This window comes from Erinaceus europaeus, chromosome 6, assembly GCF_950295315.1.
Source record: "Erinaceus europaeus chromosome 6, mEriEur2.1, whole genome shotgun sequence".
In the NCBI taxonomy this organism is placed as follows: domain Eukaryota; kingdom Metazoa; phylum Chordata; class Mammalia; order Eulipotyphla; family Erinaceidae; genus Erinaceus; species Erinaceus europaeus.
Genome location: NC_080167.1, coordinates 56,362,165 through 56,382,498, shown reverse-complemented (window position 1 = coordinate 56,382,498; position 20,334 = coordinate 56,362,165). Strand labels below are relative to the sequence as shown.

Below are 20,334 nucleotides of genomic sequence, written 5' to 3'. Positions count from 1 at the left end.
AAAATTAATATATTATATCCCTTTGTACCCAATGCCTTTTATTAAATAGCTACAATGCTAGAACTAATTCAGGATATGACCTTGAAATAACACTAAATAAGCTTATAAAGAGCTTTTTAAGAGCTAGTAAATGTTTCAGGAGGTCTCAAAAAATCTATACCTATCACATAGGATTTAATTAAAATGAAGTGATAGCATGAGAGTATAAAATGCATTTTTTGTGAGGAAGAAACAGAACTCAAGCAGTTGTTTCAATGCTAGTTCCCATTGTGAACTGGGCAGGAAAACTAGGAAGGGAGAGAGGGAGGACAACCTCTTTTAAGTTCTGTGCCCTCCCATTCTGATTTCTTTTAAGCTGAATGTGCAATTAGATTTACACCTCTGAGTGTTATATAATTTACCAACAGAAGTGCCTGGGTAAACTGCCATAACCCTACATTTAGAAGCAATTAATTCTGTGTGGGGCAGTATTGATCTCTTCATTATTTTCTGATAACTAGAGGGGGAAAAAGAATTAAAATCCTAAGGTATCATAGGCCAGTTACAACTTTCAAGAAGATAAGAAACTACAGTCCCAGAAAGTGGTGCAGAAAATAACCTCAAGTATGAGTTCCTGAGTTCAAGTGCCTACAGCATATATGCCAGAATAAAGGTTTGGTTCTCCCTCTATTCTCTCTCTCATTAATAAATCATAACAGGGAGGGCAGTGAAGAAATGGAGAGACAAGAACCAAGGCAAACTGGACAGACACACCTAACCTAGGTATTAGTTCTATATATTGGAAATGCCTTTTGTAACATCAGCATTTTGTGTTGCAGTAGCTCAAATAAATCTCTCAGTCCATCATGAAAACTGAAGTAGGAACCAATGGATGGCTTGCTTAGCCCAAAGACGTGTGCCTTGCCGTGCGCACAGCCCGGTCTGAGCCCTGACACTGAGTAAGGGCGCCATAGCCAAGTGATCCTCTGGTGTTGTGGTGTCTCACCCTATCTGCCTATGTGTCCCTATATCTGATGAAAAAAAAATTAAGAAAGAAAGAAAGAAAGAAAGAAAGAAAGAAAGAAAGAAAGAAAGAAAGAAAGAAAGGAAGGAAGGAAGGAAGGAAGGAAAGCAGGAAAGGAAAGGCCACCTCGAGAACAGCGAAATCACAATTGTTCATGTTTGAGGTCTCTATACGACAGCAAGGAAGGAAGGAAGGAAGAAAGGAAGGAAGGAAGGAAGGAAGGAAGGAAGGAAGGAAGGAAAGGACAGAGGGAAGTAGGAAGGAAAGAGTCATAAAATATAGCAGACACAGGTTAACCCAATCACAATAATCAATAATGAACCATGGAATAGTCAATGGAAATTCCAATAGTTAATTACCTGACATGGGATAGAAGTAGTGAGTGATTTTATAAGGACAGGACTTCCAAGCTTAGCCACTCCAGGCGACTGCTGTGCTCCAAAATAAATAAATGACCCTAAAAACACAAACATAAAATTCCTATGAACATACAAGATCTGCTGTTAAATATTAGCAGTCTGTGCTCTAGCTTATTCGTACACATATTCACCTCTCAGATAAAGAAGATGACATTTTCACTAGTTTACCAATATACTCTATGGGTAGCCAAAAAAATCCTTCACACGGTTAACACACTAAATATCTAAAATAAAATCTAAGTGATTGAAACAAGTTCTTGAACTAAATCTCCTAACTTCTTTACTACCTTAACTCATGTTATAGAGTTTGAAATAAAATTAAAAGAAGCTTCTACGGTTATGGTTAGATATTTTCCATGCCCTTTTAAAATCCCTACCAAAGCTTTATATTTATATTTTTTTTCGATTTCTTCAAAGTACTGAGAGGTATGAGGCTATAGACTGAGTTTGGTTCCTTCTGGGGCTTTATGTGTTTGACATTGTTGTCTGTGTGAGAGGAAATGGAAGCTTAATTAAAGATCTAATCTGCACTTTAACAGAATAACTGCTTTTAGATTTTAACTACAGCGGTTGTACTCATGGAAAAACGCACAGAGGATAACATCTCAGCAGCTCAAAAGGTCACACATTCCAAATTGCTGCCAGGGGTGGTTTACCTGAATACTGAAAATCTACAAGGAAGGTTATGAAGGAACAATGCCAAGGTCTGATACTGCCCTTCGATAATCACATAGTGATGGACAACTTGGAAAGTCAACTCTTGACTGGAAAATTCCACACTCAGAAGGTGATTTGCCTACACATAGGGAGAGCAATGCTGACTTCCCAGGAAGGGAAGGGTTTCAGAATAAAAATGCATTGCCTTACAGATACCACATATGTAGAACCACACAAGCAGGGACACAAGCTAGCAGTGTTGTTTCTGAGTGAGAAAAATAGAACCCAGTGTATTTGGATTTTAAAAACTAAACATCTACTAGAAAGGATAAAGAAAATAAGAAATCAATTCTAAAATAAGAAAATGCAGGAGAGCCAGGTGGTAGTGCAGCAGGACAGGCGCACACAGTGCGAAGCACAAGGACTGGCATAAGAATCCTGGTTTAGGGGAGTCAGGCTGTAGCGCAGCGGGCTAAGCGCAGGTGGCGCAAAGCACAAGGACCGGCATAAGGATCCCTGTTTGAACCCCGGCTCCCCACCTGCAGGGGAGTCGCTTCACAGGCGGTGAAGCAGGTCTGCAGGTGTCTATCTTTCTCTCCTCCTCTCTGTCTTCCCCTCCCTCTCTCCATTTCTCTCTGTCCTATCCAACAACGACAACAACAATAATAACTACAACAATAAAACAACAAGGGCAACAAAAGGGAATCAATAAATAAAATAAATATTAAAAAAAAAAAAAGAATCCCGATTTAAGACGCTGGCTCCCCACCTGCAGGGGGTTCACTTCACAGGTAGTGAAGCAGGTCTGCAGGTGTCTTTCTCTCCCCATCTCTGTCTTGCCCTCTTCTCTCTCGATTCCTCTCTGTTCTATCCAACAACAATGGCAACAATAAACAAGGGCAACAAAAGGGAAAAATTAAAAAAAAAAAAAGAAAATGAAGACATATTAAGAAATCTTCAGGTTCAATTATAGTTGAACTAGTTTTAAAGGACTAATCAAAATTCTAAAACTTAACAGATACTCAAAAGATCTTTTACCCTCGTCATTTAAAATAATACATGTAATTTCAAACAAGCAATAAAAGATAGAAAACAGAAATACTGAAACTGCAAAAAAAAAAAAAAAAAAGAGGTTTAAATCCACTGTTAACACCATTATAAATGTGATGAAAAAAATCTACCAAAAATGTATGGCTCTACAGCTGAGTTTTATTTAATTTTTAATGAACAAATATTTGCAATATTATTCAAGGGATCTTAGAAAAATATGGGCAATTTCTGACTCATTTTGTAATGGTAAAACATCTTAAGTATTTTTAATAATGAAATAGAAGAGTAAACCTATAAGTCATTACAATTCATAATTACATAAAGGAATTCTAATTGAAATATGAATTATATTTAAAATCATACCAAAATATTATATTCCCTGTCCAGAGCTTTATAAGAATTGAGGTTTGCTTAACTGAGCAGTTCTACTAAGTCCATTAGATCAGCAAATTAAACAGTAAAATCAACAAATATTTAAAATACTGTGCAAAGCAGTCATTTCAAATAAGAAACCTTAATAAAATATTTAAAGAAAGCAAAATAGGGGCCGGGAGGCAGTACACCTGATCCAGCGCACACATTACGATGCGCAAGGACCTGGGTTGAAGCCCCTGACTCCCCGCTGTATGGGGGAAGCAGCACGAGGAATGTAGCGGTGCTACAGGTACTTACTCTGTTTCCCCTTCCCTCTCAGTTTCTCTATGTCTCTATCCAAAAACTAATTAATTAATTAAATTGAAAATATACGGTAGGGTAGACAGCATAATGATTGCCAGACTACTTTTATGCCGGAAAAACCAGGTCCCCTGCACCATCATAAGCAAGAACGGAGCAGTATTTTGGTAATAATAATAATGATAATAATAATAAATTATTAATAAATAACACCCTGACAAAAGAAACAATTTAGAGATTTCTGTTACCACTATTAATGAAAGGTACTATTAATTAGTTACTAATTATTTTAAGACTAGGATTATCTTATAGATCTAGTGTATGCAGAAGTAAAGAAAAAGAAATAACTAGTAAACATTTACAGAAGTAGAGGTTATCTTGTGTTTGCAGTCTGGGGAGATAGCACAGTGAAGCACGTAGGACTTGCATCAGAGAGTTTCCAGGGTCAATCCTACCAGCCAGAGCTGAAGTGAGAGAAAAAAATAAAACAGAAAACACAAGGAAAAAAGAAAACCCTAAATAGATAAATCAGAAATTCTTGAATAGATGGTGCTTAAAAGTTATTTAAAATGTGGTCCGGGAGGTGGCGTAGTGGTAAAGCTTTGGACTCTCAAGCATGAGGTTCCCTGGCAGCACATGTGCCAGAGTGATGTCTGGTCCTTTCTCTCTCTTCCTATCTTTATCATTAATAAATTTTTTTTAAAAAAGTAATTTAAAGTTACATATGATACATAATGTTACACCCATCAATTAGAAAAAAAATTCAAAGAATATAATGCCGATTGCTTGGGGACAAATGGGAGAAAACAACCACAATTTTCTACTGGAGATTTATACATCAAAATTGTGAAGGAAAGTATATATTACTCTGTAAAAATATAGGACCTATATGCTCAATTATTCTATTTACATGACATTCTGGGGAAAAAATAGAGAGAAAGAGATCAGATCAGTGGAGGCCTGTGGAATATGTTACTAAGTGGCCTGGAATTTTGAAGAGTAATCAAACTGGTTTTAATGCAGTGGTTCCACAGTATATAAGTTTGTCTAAAATCAGTGCACCGTACACTTAAAAGGTTAAATTTTGCTACACATGAATTATATTCGAACATAAAAACTAGAGAGGTGGGAAGAAGATACTTGGAAGAATTGCCATGAATTATCTTCAGGAGAGAAAACAAGATAACAGACAATAATTACAATATGACCTCCATTTGGGGGGAAATTAACAGTCACAAAAATAATGATTATTTTAATGTTTCCTATGTAGATATTAATATGGATAAGGATCTGAGAAAATTAATATTAGTTGCTTGTTTAGATGATTCAACAGGGTAGTTAGGAATTGGGAGAGCAGAAACTAAATGAAAAAGGAGAGTTAGAAAGCAAAGGATTTACTATGAAAAGTTATATATGTTAATCTATTCATCTTTTAAATAAAAAGAAAAAAGAGGGGGTCAGGCGGTAGCACAGTGGGTTAAGCGCACGTGGCGCAAGGACCGGTGTAAGGATCCCGGTTCTAGCCCCCGTCTCCCAACCTGTAGGGGAATTGCGTCACAGGCGGCGAAGCAGGTCTGCAAGTGTGTATCTTTCTCTCTTTCTCTCTGTCTTCGCCTCCTCTCTCGATTTCTCTCTGTCCTATCCAACAACAAGGATACCAATAACAGCGATAATAATAACTACAACAATGACAAAACAACAAGGGCAGCACAAGGAAAAAAATGGCCTCCAGGAGCAATGGATTTGTGATGCAGGCACCGAGCCCCAGCAGTAACCCGGGGGACAAAAAAAAAAAAGAAAGAAAGAAAGAAAAAAGAAACATTGAACCCAGAGAAAATGTACTATTAACATACAGCTGCAATACTTAACAGTCTATTTCAAATTTGAATTTACTCTGCCAAAAATGATAAAGAAAAATAATACTCATTGGCACAAAAAGGAACAGTTAAGACCTTACTACTAAATACTGAGCTGACTTTTGTAGTTTCAGATAGCATATGAGCCAAAGTCTTTCTCCCTAACATCCTCCTCCACCAAGCTCAGTTTCCAATGGTTGTAATTAAAAATAAAAACACAGTCAACAATGTTAGTTTGGGGCATACTTCTTTGGAAATCACAGAAAAGAAGCAAATAATAATAATGTGCAGTGGGGTTACATGAGCTTAAAGAGCATCTACAGTATAGCTGTGTCGTTACAAAGTTAAAAAGATACTAAAGTGCTTGGGCAGCAGCAGCTAAATCAAACAAAAAATGACAACAATATCCTGTTTATTTTGAAGCTTCACAAACCCTTGTTGGCATGCAATGTGTCTTTGTGATGCCTCTGTTTTAACAGGATATGTAGACTGTAATGGTAGTCGAAAATACACGTGAGAAAGAAAATTATGAGGAGGCTTCAGTCAGTATATTGCCTTCAACTATTGGTCAGCTTATTTTATAAACAGTGCTAAGTCACTCTGTTCTCAAGAAGATTAAATTATTTATGTTTTTAGAAAAAAAAAGGTGTGAGGGAGACCTGCCTGCCCTATTATGAAAACTAACCTACTATTCATGATTCCCAGTCACTCGAGGAAATTGTCAGAAGTCTTTTCCCGCCGCTTCAAGACTTTAATTAAGTCTTCGATGTGGCAATGGAACACTGAAGCAGAATGTATACTCAGAGACGGGCAGTAGCACAGCAGGTTAAGTGCACAAGGCTTGAAGCACAAAGACGGGCACAAGGATCTGGGTTCCAGCCCCCAACTACTCATACTGCAGGCACCAAGGCCCGGTGATAACTCTGGAGGAAAAAAAAAAAAAAAAAGAAAGAAAGAAAAAGAAGAAGAATGTATAACCTGATTGTGTGAAGCCCTGAGTCTGATCCCTCCACTCTACAAAATGAGAGTGGTGCTCAAATCTCTCAAAAAAATATGCAACAACAAAAATGTCTGTTACCAAAGCCATATTCTTTCAGAAAAGCTCAATTCGTCATAAAGTATTGTTGATCACTAGAACTTAAAACTGAGTGCCACTTATATAGACTGTAGACAGAAATGAGCATATACAGGAGAAACATTCTGCAACATGGAAGAAAGACAACTAAAACAAAACAAAACACATGGACCCACCATGGTTTGTGTTTCTTGGATGATCAGCTTCAGGAAGCTGGTGCTGTTCACTGGCCAGTCCTTTCACCAACTCCCAGCGTGAATCCTCCAGGAGATGTGGCTCCCAGCCACAGAAGCCAGACTCAAAGTCACAGGTGAGACGATTTGCTGTTGTGCATGGAAAAGAAAGTAGGTATGAAGTAGGCATCTGCAGTGGAATGCTGACTCTGGATTCTCCAATCAATCTAAGAGGGGAGAGTAATCATTACACTTTGGGATGTTTTCCAATTATTACAATAGTTTTGCCTTTTCAATGTCCTGGGAGAGGCACTGCTCTTTTATATTCTTATTATCTCCCTTCATCTCTACTATGTTCACTGGTACAAAAGTGAAACATGAGAGTTTCTCAGGGAATAAACAATTCACCTGCCACTACAGACAAAACTTGTCTTCGAAAAATAATAATAATAATAAAATCCATTTGAAAGTAGGGAGTTTAAATTAATTACAAGAACTTCAAGAACTTCAGGGTCATGCCTTGACTTTCATTTCATTGATTTTTTTTTTAATTTCTTTATTGGGGGATAAATGGTTTATAGTTGACAATAAAATAAAATAGTTTGTACATGCATAACATTTCTCAGTTTTTCCACATTAATTCAGTCCCCACTAGGACCTCTTCTGCCATCATGTTCCAGAACCTGAACCCTCTGCTCCCACCCCAGAGTCTTTTACTTTGGTGCAATACATCAGTTACAGTCCAAGTCCTGCTTTGTGTTTTCCTACTTCTGTGCTTATTTTTAAAATTCTGCCTATGTGAGGGATAATCCCCATATTCATCCTTCTCTTTCTGTCTTATCTCACTTAACACAATTCCTTCAATCTCCATCCAAGATGAGGTAGGTAAATTCACCATTTTTAATAGCTGAGAAATATATATCACAACTTATTCAGCCATTGTGCTGTTGGGTCATTATGATATCTTAACAGTTTTTTCATTTAAAAAAAGTCAGTCATTTTGGAATCACTGGAAAATTAGGTATTCTGAATGTTGCTCTTTCCTACCACTGAAGACACAACAAAGACATCTATGTTCCCATATTTATCACTAAAGACATAATTCTAGAGAAAATCAGGATTTGAGATAATCTTTATAAGCATCTTTGTAAGTTCTGTCACAGTATTACTAGGTTGTTGGAAAGGTCATAATGTATTTTTCATTAAAAAACATACCATGACTTCATATACCCAATAGTGAGAAAAGAAAACCAGGAGAAATCTTTGCAGTAGAGCAGAAGATATATAAATATACCTGGGGTTCCAGGTTCAACCCAGAGCTAAGCATTGCTAAGCACTGCCCTGTCTCTTAAAAATAAATTAGTGAGAGGATAGGGGAGTATATAGCAAAATGGTTATGCAAAAACATGTTCATGCCTGAGCCTCTAAAGTCCCAGGTTCAACCCACTTCACTACCACAGGCCAGAGTTGAACAGGGCTCTGATCTTTCTCTTTGTATCTTTATCTCTGTATTTCTTTCACTCATTAAAATAGAACAAATAAAATATATTTTAAGGGAGCTGGGTGGTAGTGCAGCGGGTTAAGCGCATGTGGCACAAAGCATAAGGGCCAGCGTAAGGATCCCGGTTGGAGCCCCTGGCTCCCCACCTGCAGGGGGTCGCTTCACAAGCAGTGAAGCAGACATGCATGCTGGGCTAGTGTCACTGGAGAGGGAGGAGACCAGGAACTCATGACTGAATGGGAACGCAATGCAATGCCTTTATTGATCAGAGACAATGCCTTTATAGCTTTTGAAACGGAAGTGGCAGGTCAGAAAAGGAAATGGCTAGGAGAGGGGGTGGAGAAAAGAAAAGAGTGGGAAGGTAAAAAGCTTCCATAGCAGCTGTTGCAAAGGTTCTAACCAGTGGGATTAAACAATACCCTGCAGGCAGGGTGGGTCTCAGGCAAAACAATGATTATGTAAATAGACCACAGCATCAAGCAATACAGGGGACCTGGCATAATGACCAACACCTGCAGGTGTCTATCTTTCTCTCCCTCCCTCTCTCTGTCTTCCCCTCCTCTTTCAATTTCTCTCTGTCCTGTCCAACAACAACAATAACAATGACAACAATAACAACTACAACAAGCACAACAACAAGGGCAACAAAATGGGGAAAATGGCCTCCCAAAGCAGTGGATTCATAGTGCAGACACAGAGCCCCAGTAATAACCCTGGAGGCAAAAAAAATTTTTTTAATATATTTTAAAAATAGAAGAAAAAAAAAAGGCCAAGCAAGTTTCAGAAGACTAGGAAACAAACTAGAAGAAACTTAACAAATTAATTTGTGGATTCAAGATGTTAATTTTATGTGAGTGGATTTTCTTTTTCTTTCTTTTTCTTTTTTATTTAAGAAAGGAGACATTAAAAAAATCATAGGATGGGGGGGTACAGCTCCACACAATTCCCGCCATCCAATCTCTATTTCCCGTCCCCTCCCCACTAACTTTCCCATTCTCTATCCCTCTGGGAGTATGGACCCAGGGTCGTTGTGGGTTGCAGAAGGTGGAAGGTCTGGCTTTTGTAATTGCTTCCCCGCTGAACATGGGCGTTGACTGGTCGATCCATACTCCCAGCCTGCCTCTCTCTTTCCCTAATAGGTTCGGATTTTCTTTTTCTTAAAAGTGTCAAAAGAGTTCCTGTTGTTTTGGGAGTAAATTAGTACAGATAATTTTAAACTAATTTCCAAATATTGCTTATACAGAACACACCACGTACGACTTAATCTACATGTATTTGCCAGGTATTTTTGTATATATTATTTTAGTCTCCATATACCCTTCACAGTGAGTGAAACTGTCCCCTGCAAACAGAAAATTGAACTTTAGCACTGAGCAACTTTTGGAAGGCAGCTATGCTCACCACTATACCACCAATGCCAACTGCTAACTGAGCAACTTTTGGATGGTGAGTTTTTAGTAAACAAAACCTGTGCTTTGGAACTAATTTTGGAACTAATGCCAAAATTTATATTTAAGGCTAGGAGACAGTGTAATGGTTATGTAAAAGGACTTTCATGCCTGAGGTTCTGAGGCAGCCACAAGACTGTCATAGACCAGAGCTGAGCAGTACTCCAGTCTCTCTTACTGTCTTTAACTCTGTGCCTTCTTCTGTGAATCTTTCACATTAAAATAAAAACATATTAAAGAGAGCGAGAGAGTGTGAGCGCAATGAGTTCTAGGCAACATCAGTTTTGGAACACACTGTGCGAAGTTATGAAATTAGGACAGAAAAATATCGGATTGTGTAAATGCTGAAGTATAGATTTGGGGAAAAGTCCAAACCATTTTTTTCCATTACCAGTTTTATCAGTTAAGAAAATTCAATCATTATACTTTCCATAGAACACTAAATATAACCACTATCCTTGGAAAAATATTATTGGGTGGGGGTGGATAACAATAATGGTTATGAAAAGAGACTCTCGTGCCTGAAGCCCTGAAGTTCAATCCCCCACACCACGATAAACCAGATCTGAGCAGTGCTCTGGCTATTAAAAGAAAAAAGAGAGAAGAAAAGAAAAAATAAGTATTAATCTTTAAACTCCATCACTGTAAAAGTATGTGAAAGCAGATAGTAGTTCTGCTGGGGTTTTTTTGTTTGTTTGTTTTTACCAGTGACATTTGTTGCAATCACTTGAAAAATTTTCAAAGTGAGGAAGCAGAGAAATGAATGGTGGTTCCCGGGGACAAGCAGAACTGAGACACTGGTTGGTCCATGAATATGCAATCTCAGGCTATATGAATGGGCACTGGATATCCACTGTACAAACACATCTCTGGGACCAGGATTTTGGTTTGAGTCCCCAGGCCCCACCTACAAGAAAAGGGAGAAGCTTCAACAGTGTTAAGCAGGGCTGCAAGTGTCTCTCTCTCCATTTCTCCTCCTCTCTTTCTCCCTCTCAATTCTATTTCTTTTTTTTAAATATTTTATTTATATATTAATGAGAAAGATAGGAGGAGAGAGAGAAAGAACCAGACATCACTCTGGTACATGTGCAGGACCTCATGCTTGAGAGTCCAATGCTTTATCCACTGCGTCACTTCCCGGACCACTCAATTCTATTTCTATTTAAAAAATTTTAAAAAAAACAAAAAAAACAGCAGTGAAGTTGTGCAGGCTCAGAGCCTCAGTGATAACTGGCAGCAATAACTAAATAAATAAACCTTCTATACAGCACAATACCTACGGTTAGCAATGTTGCATGATGGACTTTTCCCCCAACTGTTTCTGCAACACTTCTTTTAAACGAGTTTTATTATTATTATTACTATTATTATCATCTTTATTTGCTTATTGGATAGAGACAGCCAGAAATAGAGGGGAGGAGGGAAGATAGGGAGGGAAACAGAAAGACACCTGCAGCCCTGCTTCACCACTCATGAAGGTTTCCCCCTGCAAGTGGGAACCAGAAGCTCGAAACCTGGGTCCTTGTGCATTGTAACATGTGCACTCAACTAGTTGTGCCACCGCCCAGCCCCCTGCAACACTTTTCTTTAAAGGCTTACTTGGAAATAGGGCCTTTGAGGAAGGAATTAGAGGAGGCAGAAAACAGAAAGGTGAAGGGGCACTGAAACTCCACTGTCTTTGCCACATTCACTTACAAGATGCATTTGAAGATGAAAGTGCAGTTACAGGACAGTTACCTTCCTGGGAATCTGCCTCACATCCAGCGGACAACTTTAACTCAACAGGGGCTGTGACTTAGAGCAAGTGGTGCAAACCTGCGTGCAGCTGACCAGTGGGAGCCCAGGGGCCCGCAGCCAAGGCCTGCAGGGCAGCTGCATCTCATATTTCCACCTGGCCTGGAGCGGCTCAGAGGCCTTAAAGGCGACCCCCAGCCTCCACCCTCCGCTTGGCTCAGCTCCGCAGCCTGGACGTGGAGGCACAACTTCGCAGCCGCCTCCAGCCCCTAGAAGGCGGCCCTCGAGCTCCCTCTGGCGTCCGGAGTGGCACTTGCTGCCTAGGCCTCAGCCCTTCCCCGCGGCGACCTAGGGTGCTGGGCGCCAAGAAGGCGGCCTTGCTAACCCGGTGGGGCCCGCGGTCACCGATGCCCCGGGACCACCGCGGGGTCCTGGGCGCTGCCAACTCGCGGGACTCACCTGCGACAGGTAGTCCAGGAGCTGAGCCCGCTGGCAGCGCCAGGCAGCAAAAGAAAGTCGATGAAGCGACCCCACACACCTGCCTGTGGCTGGGGAAGAGCCACCCCGCCCTCAGCGCCCCAGCCTGGCGTCAGGTGGGGGAGGGCCCGTGCAGCTGGGGTCTGGAGCAGTCCACAAGCCCCTTCCCCCAAGGCAGCCCACCTAGTTAAAGGGCGTAATGTTCAGTGCTCTTACCACGGACGGGCGGCGGCGGTGGTGCACCTGGATAAGTGCACGTGACCCTGCAAAGGGCCCGGATTCAAGCCCCCAGTCCACCCTTGCAGGGGGGAAAGTTTCACAAGCAATGAAGTTGTACAACAGGTGTCTCTCTGCCCCCTCCCTCTCTATCCCTGTACCCTCTCAATTTCCCTGTCCCATAAAATTAAATAAAGTTTAATCATTCCTAAAGTATGGGGTCGGGCGGTAGCGCAGCAAGTGTACATGGTAAGAAGCACAAGGCCCAGAATAAGGATCCCGGTTCGAGCCCCAGGCTTCCCATCTACAGGGGAGTCTCTTCACAAGCGGTGGAGCAGGTCTACAGTTGTCTTTCTCTCTCCCTCTCTGTCTTCCCCTCCTCTCTCGATTTCTCTAGTCCTATCCAATGACAACGACAGTAATGACAACAAAAAATAATCAGAACGATTTTTTTAAAAAAGGGCAACAAAGGGTGAAAAATAGCCTCCAGTGCAGGCAGAGCCCTAGCAATAACCCTGGAGGCAAAAAAAAAAAAAAAATTCCTAAAGTCTGGGGTGTGTGAGACAAAAGAAACAGAATTAATGGTTACCACAAGACCATTTACCACAGAAGAAGGGGCATGGGATGGTGGAAAGTGGAAGTACCTCTATCTGTTGATTTTCCAATCTGTACCAGAAAATTAAACTGTTATAATGCAGTGTTGCTTCAATTTTTAAACTATACACACACACACGGCCACCCCACCTACGTGATGCATTCAGGAACTAGTAAAGTACTATCTTTTGCTTCTGTCCTGAAAGATCACTGATTGGTTTGCTTTTTCCCTAAGTCTCCTTTCTTTTATACGCCATCTGTTTTCTCTCAGCTCTCTGTATTTATGAAACCTCTTTGGCACAGTGGTCCTCAAATCTGAGTGGCAGATGAGTCACTGTTAAAGCACAACTGTGTTTTGCTGAGACTGGGCTGTTGCTTGAGGTTCAGCACTTGGAGGGCAATGGTGCTGTGATCTAACAAGTACACTAAAAGAAAAGCTCTATAAAATACACAAGGACCATTTTCCCTCTACAATTAACTGCTTTTGAAAAGGCACAGGACTAGAGGCTGAGTTAACTGCATTTGTTAAACCAGTTTTTAAAAGAAAGGACTATGTAATGAAAGAATACCCTAATGATAGTGCCTGCAGAAAAGCACACTGCCTATGGAATGCCTACTGAGGATATTCACAAGCTGCTATTTACAAGTCTCCAGAGTACTGTAAGCACTCCAGGTGCTTCCTATTTAAACTGCACCCAAGAGCAACACCTTCAGAGTCATGCTAAACCACGGTAAAAGAAGATATATGTGTTTTATGACCTTGAAAAGTTCACTTGTAAGAAAACATATGTTTCAGAAGTTCAAATTTGTGTAATACAAATTGAAGAGCTTTTGTAGAATAGTTTAAAGTGGTTTTAAATTTCAAAAATACCTATATTTTGTAATAGTATACTAAATACTTTAGTTTAAAAAAATAGTCTAACATCAATTCCAGTAATCTCATGCCTATGTAAATAATGTTATCAGAGCAAAATTTAAGTATACAAATGTTTACATAAAATAATCATGTTAGTTTCAAATATATAGGTACATACTGTAAAATATATATATTTTGTATATTATGTCCTCTCTTCTGTATCAAGCTAATCTCAAGCAATCATGCCAGGTTTTGTTTGAACAGATGAAGTTAAATTATTTGAAAAATGTGAAGGTCTAAAAAGTAATACAACAGGAGCTGGAGGTGATATACCAGATTAAGAGCACATAGTACAAAGCACAATGACCAGCACAAGAATCCCAGTTACAGCCCCTGAATCCATGCCTGCAGATGGTAGCTTCAAAAGTGGTGAAGCAGGTCTGCACATGTCTATCTTTCTCTCCCACTCTCTGTCTTTCCCTCCTCTATCAATTTATCTCTGTCCTATCAAAAAAAAAAAAAAAAAGGCCACAGGAGCAGGGTTTCATAGTGCAGGCAATGAGCCCCAACAATAACCCTACAGACACAACAAACAAATAAATAAATAGTAACACTACTAGTTAATGAACAAGCATTTATGTCTGCATTCATACAAAGAAATATACTGTACTGCATATAAGCAGATATGTAATCAATGGACCATCAGTAAACAGAAAGAAAATATGTCTAAATTAAACACTAATACATGTAATACTCTAGGTAGAATTCAATTTTAAAGAAAACTAAAAATATAATGAGCCTTTTGTCATCAGTTAAAGACATATAAAAGAAGCTCAGTTTCAAGACGTAGTATAGAAAATAAGAAATATATTTACTTCCAGTTGTTGAACTTGAGAATACAAATCACTAAGATGAATTTCTCCAAAAGCAATATAGCAATTTTCATGATTGAAATATAGCACAGAAAATTATCTGACACTGACATTAGAGAAAAATGAAGTGTCCTCACACTACTTATTAAAGAAAAAGAACCATACAAAAACTCCATCAAGATTAGACTTATAGGGGCCAGGTGGTGGTACACCTGGTTGAGTGCACATGGCACAATGTGCAAAGACCCGGATTCAAGCCCCCAAACCCCAACTGTAGGGGGAAAGCTTTGCAAGTGGTGAAGTAGGGCTGCAGGTGTCACTCTGTCTTTCCCTTTCATCCTCTTGATTTCTGGCTGTCTCTATCCAATAAATAAAGATAATTTTAAAAATTTTTTAAAGATTAGACTCATGAGTACATTACTTTGCTTGAAGGATTAATTGAGCTGCTATATACAAAAAGACAAGAGGTTTTCTCCTTTGTGTCCCAGATTTCTTCCTTCTTGAATCCTTCCCTCTTGCTCTTATTCCCTGACTAGAGGCCCAGATATGGGGTGGCCTGATAGTGACTAAAGAGCCATCAATAAAGTATGCCAGTCTACCGCCCTTATTCAGCTTTTGTTGTCCTTACTTTGTCTGGCAAGGTTAGTTTTGGAGAGATTGAGGGACATATAATAGGAGGTAAGTGAGGAGGGTATCTAGTTCTGTAGAAACTATTTCATTTGGTACTTTATGGTGTCTTTTTAGGTCTTTCTACTTGCTTTCTTCATTTATTGACTCACTGCAAACTATTGTTTACTTTTGCTTTAAGGTATATATTTTCCCCTAGCTTATGGATACATGTACATTTGCCCTATCTCACGGGCCCTCGTCTATATCTAGGTTTTGAGGTTTTTGTTAAGAAGTGCACCACCCAAAATGGAATTAAGGAGTCCTCTGAGCTAGGAAAGTAATGACATTAGAGAAAAAATGACTCTAATGCCTCTCACCAGAGTAATAAAACTGAAGGGTTGACATTTCATGCCTGATACTTCTGGACACAGTCCGAAGTGAAGCATGCCAAGGTGGTACTGGTTGCATGGCTTCGGTTGGGATCAGCAGATGAAGTAGCAGTTAGTATGACTTGAGGGAAGCATGCAGGAACGTGAGCCCCACCCTAGAGGTTCCAGGACTAGGGGAACTATGGGCTTTATAGAGAAAGGGGAAGGTTCCTGCTGTCTAAGGGTTTAAGAAGGCAATAGAGGGAGTCGGGCTGTAGCGCAGCAGGTTAAGCGCAGGTGGTGCAAAGCACAAGGACTGGCATAAGGATCCCGGTTTGAACCCTGGCTCCCCACCTGCAGGGGAGTCGCTTCACAGGCAGTGAAGCAGGTCTGCAGGAGTCTCTCTTTCTCTCCTCCTCTCTGTCTTCCCCTCCTCTCTCCATTTCTGTCCTATCCAACAACGACAACAACAATAATAACTACAACAATGAAAAACAACAGGGCAACAAAAGGGAATAAATAAATATTTTTTAAAAAAGAAGGCAATAGACAGTTATTGCTAATAACTAAATTGTTTGGCAATTGGATTAACTTTGAAAATTCCATTGTTAGGATTTGCTGTATCATACACAACCTCACCATAATTTGTGTCTTTTTATGCTATTGACATATAGCTGTATCTTATAAAGTAAAGCCACCAGCTGCTTCTGTTCTCCCTGGTCTAAGCTTCTAGTAGATTTAATATTTCAAAGAACAAGTGATTACTAGAAATGTATTAACAATTTGAGCTCACTGTTAAAATCCAACTGATTAGCAATTTGAACTTTTTAAGTGCCTAGATTTAAGAAACATATACTCAGAGCTATGGTCTACACATCAAAAAGTTTAAGACACTATATGTTCATTCCATTTGTGTAAGTTTTGAACACTGAGTACAAGATACTTATTTTATGCTTTGTCAAAACTATGTTTTCACTTAGATTGACTTTAGTTGGACGCACTGAAGAGTGACCTATGAATATGTAAAATATAATATTAAAGGCTGAAATCTGCCTGAGATGGCTGAATTTGTTTTAGGAATCAGGATTATATGAAAACATCAGTTAAAAGAGTAGTTCTCCTGTTAACTAGTTTTAAAATGTTGGGTAAGCCACTTGGATTTTTTTTTTGGCTTCAATTCTCTCATAAAAGGAATAGATACATTGGATTACATTAGATTTCAAATTTCCTTTCTAGTTCTTAATATTATGAACTCCTATATTTTAGTTATTATACCATTTAAAAACATTAGAACTGGGTGGGGGTATAAGAGACTTTCATTCCTGAGGCTCTCAAGTCCCAGGTTCAATCCCCCACACCGACATAAGCCAAAGCTGAGCAGTACTCTGGTAAAAAAAAAAAAAAAAAAAAAAAAAATACAGCTTATTTCCTAAAAGATACTGCAAAAAAAAAAAAAAAGTGGCCACACAAAATTCATTCTTCTATTACCTGTAAAATATCTATGTTCATTAGCCTTTTATACCACTATGTACTGTGGTTCATAAATTTATGTTGCTGAGGGTTAAAGGATATACTGCTATTCTGAAAGAGTCAAGGTTCTTTCATAAGGGCCCAGAAAAGCAACCATGCTTTGGGCTAGTTTGGCTGAGTAGGGAGTTGCTATAAAGAACATAATTGCTTTATATTTTGGATCTTTTTTTTTTTTTAATTGGGGGCAAAGGGGAGAAATTGCATACAAAGAATATACATATATATATATCCAACTTTCAGAAATAAGTTTTTAGATTACTTTTTCAGCTGTAAATAATGTACATTTAATTTCACAAGGAAATTTTCAGCAAATTTTCTAGTATAGCAAATAAATTTTTCTAGATGGAAAAATTATGTTTAGAGGTCTAATATTATGTTTTCATATTACAGAACGAATTTGTATTTAAACAGAAATTTAAATTTTGGAATCCTCTAAACCATTTTGTATCTTTAATTGGTTTATTATTAAATAAATCATGTAAAAATTCAAAAAAAAAAAAAAAGTTTAAGACATTCGCTCCATTTTTCTCCTCTCTATAAAATAGGGATTCCCACACAGACATGATGGGCCTAGACCTCTAACAGATCCCTCTCACCACTGGTCATTTCCATCAGGAACAACATAATGGACCCTTTTGTGGGCCCTTATACTACCTTGCCCTCAATGTTAATCAACAATGGTATGGACTGTTCCATTCTCCAAAGGGAGGTTGGATAATTTACTCTACCTACCACTCAAAGAAGGTGGGTCCTGAAATTAGTACAACATGGTATGTTCTTAGCTGTGACCACAGAACATGATCTCAGACCTACAGAGATGCAGAGGTAGAGGCCCCAGATCAAACTGATGGGGTTTACAGTTAACAATATTTATATACTTTTCCTATATTCGGGAGCTACTTTCTTCCCTGATCCAGCTTTCTAGTCCTTTTTCCAACTATGACATCATCTCCCCAGACAGGCTCAGGCAAAAACTAGTAAAGCCATAAGCCCGTTGGAATATACCTAGAATAGACCTATGAACTTTTTCCAAAATTGAGACTACATGGGAATATGGTAAATAATAGGGAGAGGGCTCCATTGGTAGTGAAAAGGTGTTACGATCTCTCTCCTTTCTCTCAGTATTTCTCTCTCCCTTCCTGTCTCTCTAAATTTAAAAAAAGGGTGGTCATGGTGAACGAGAAGGACTCTCAGCAGTATCACATATGTGTGAAGCTCTGAGTTCAATCCCTGGCACCACGTTAAAAAGAAACATTAATTTAGCAGACTCCCTCCCCATCCCCAAAAGAAAAGTGGGTGATAGCTTCAGAATGAGAATGCATCTTCATCTTGTGTCACATCTGTTTTAACTCTACCTTTTCCAAATATGGGAGCCTGTAATCAAATAAACCATTCATTCATCTACTTACAGCAACGGAAAGGGTCTTCATCACTCTGATCAGAACAGTCTTGCCAAGAATCACAGACAGACTCTCGGGGGATGCACTGGCCGCTTGTACAAGTGAATTCCCAGGCAGAGCACAATGCTGTGGATGGGGCCTGTGTGCAGGTGTAGACCCAGATCTGATCCAGCCCAAGAAAGCCCTTCTGGTTCAAAGTGGTCCCTTCAAAGACAATCTTCAGGAAAAGAAATGAACAAATCTGAGTTTATATTCTCCCTTTTAAAAGGTGAGAAAAGATAAAAGTTTAAGTAAATTTTTAAGAAAATTATCTCTCTGAATAGCAGGCAAATACCAACTGATGCCAAGTTCCTATTTGATAAGCCTAAAAAGCACGCACGTAAGACAGGTGGACACACTGAATGCACTGAGACCTCTGAGAATCCATCCGTAATCTGACAGAATGAAGCAGCTCACTAACCACGAACAACGTCTCTCACTGAAAAGTTGCAACCTGGTCATCATCCCCAGAGCTATTTATTTAATATTTAAGGATAATAGTACAGATCATCATTACTTAGATGAGAGCTATGGTTGTGCCTGATTTTTAACTACTGACATTAGTGTTGAAAGGCAGAAAGGGAGATAACAGGCATTTAGTAACAGACACTACAGAACTGTACAAAACTCTGCTAATCTTGATAAAAGAATATCTCTAGTAATCTAAGAAGTATAATCAAAGTAAATCAACCTCTTATCTAATCAAAGTGCAGCTTTTCTGAAATTGTATAAGAAAGTGAGATAATCATGCATGACCGGTCAAATGTAAGATTTTAAAACTAAGAGTCCCCATTTTTAAAAATTTTCTTATGTTTTATATTTGAGTTCAATAACACAACAAACTTTAATATTGGTTTATAAAAGAGAAAAACTCCAACATTCAGTAGCTCTTTTAGAAGTTATAAAAGTAGGCACCATCTTAGAAAAATAAGAATAATGTCAAAATGCTAACTTAGTAGTCTAAGGTAGAAACCTGAAATTTGCTGAGATTGCTACAAAAAAGAGTATGATTCTAGAATTTCAACCACAATTATAAGTAGAAATCTAAAAATCTGCAAGGTTACAACTCAGTCTGACATAAATTCTCCCTTTCAAATCTGTAAAGAAATATTAAAACGCTATTACCATAAAGAAAGGAGAAAGTCTCCTAAGTCACAGACATAATTTTATACTCACACTCTGGTGAAAATATATTTATGTACTCTATAGATAACACAAAATGAATGTAATCTTAAAATACTATGATACAAAAATATAATTCTAAATAACAATAGAACATATACATCTTATAACATCAACAGCCAAGGTTAAAATGTTGACCCTCCATTTACAATATCACATTTTATGATATCGTCATGATTTTGGAGAAGAAATATAGGCAAGCACTTAACATGAATGTTTATAAATGTTATCAGGTATGGTTTTTTTATAATCTTGTCTATATTACCACAAGATCTCAGGTTATTATTTTTTTAAATAAAGCACATTTATTAACATTAGAAAAACACCTAAGGATAAAGTAATAATATATTAAATCTTACATAACACTGAGCCAACAGCATTAGAAACTCACTGATAGATAGTCTGAATGTATTATTCTAAAAACATGTCTGGTATATACATACCATCAGCATGTAACAAAGTATGACATTTATTTCACAGGGAGAAAAATAACTTTCATGATAAAGACAGAGTTACTGAACCTGCATTCTGATTAAGTTCTAGAGATATATTTTAGAAGTAAAAATGAAAAACAAGATTTACCTTTAAAATAAAAAAGAT

General features: G+C 38.5%; 1 protein-coding gene across 1 annotated transcript in view; it reads right to left on the bottom strand.

Moving 5' to 3' along the window:
* The window catches only part of MALRD1 (MAM and LDL receptor class A domain containing 1), a 580,642-nt gene that overhangs the window by 478,441 nt on the left and 81,867 nt on the right, over positions 1-20,334 (bottom strand). The window contains exons 10-12 of the mRNA XM_060192257.1: positions 18,523-18,730; positions 6,912-7,058; positions 1,363-1,460 (exon numbers count right to left, since the gene is read on the bottom strand). Of these exons, the coding sequence (XP_060048240.1) occupies positions 1,363-1,460; positions 6,912-7,058; positions 18,523-18,730 (453 nt within the window). The remainder of the gene's footprint in view (positions 1-1,362; positions 1,461-6,911; positions 7,059-18,522; positions 18,731-20,334) is intronic.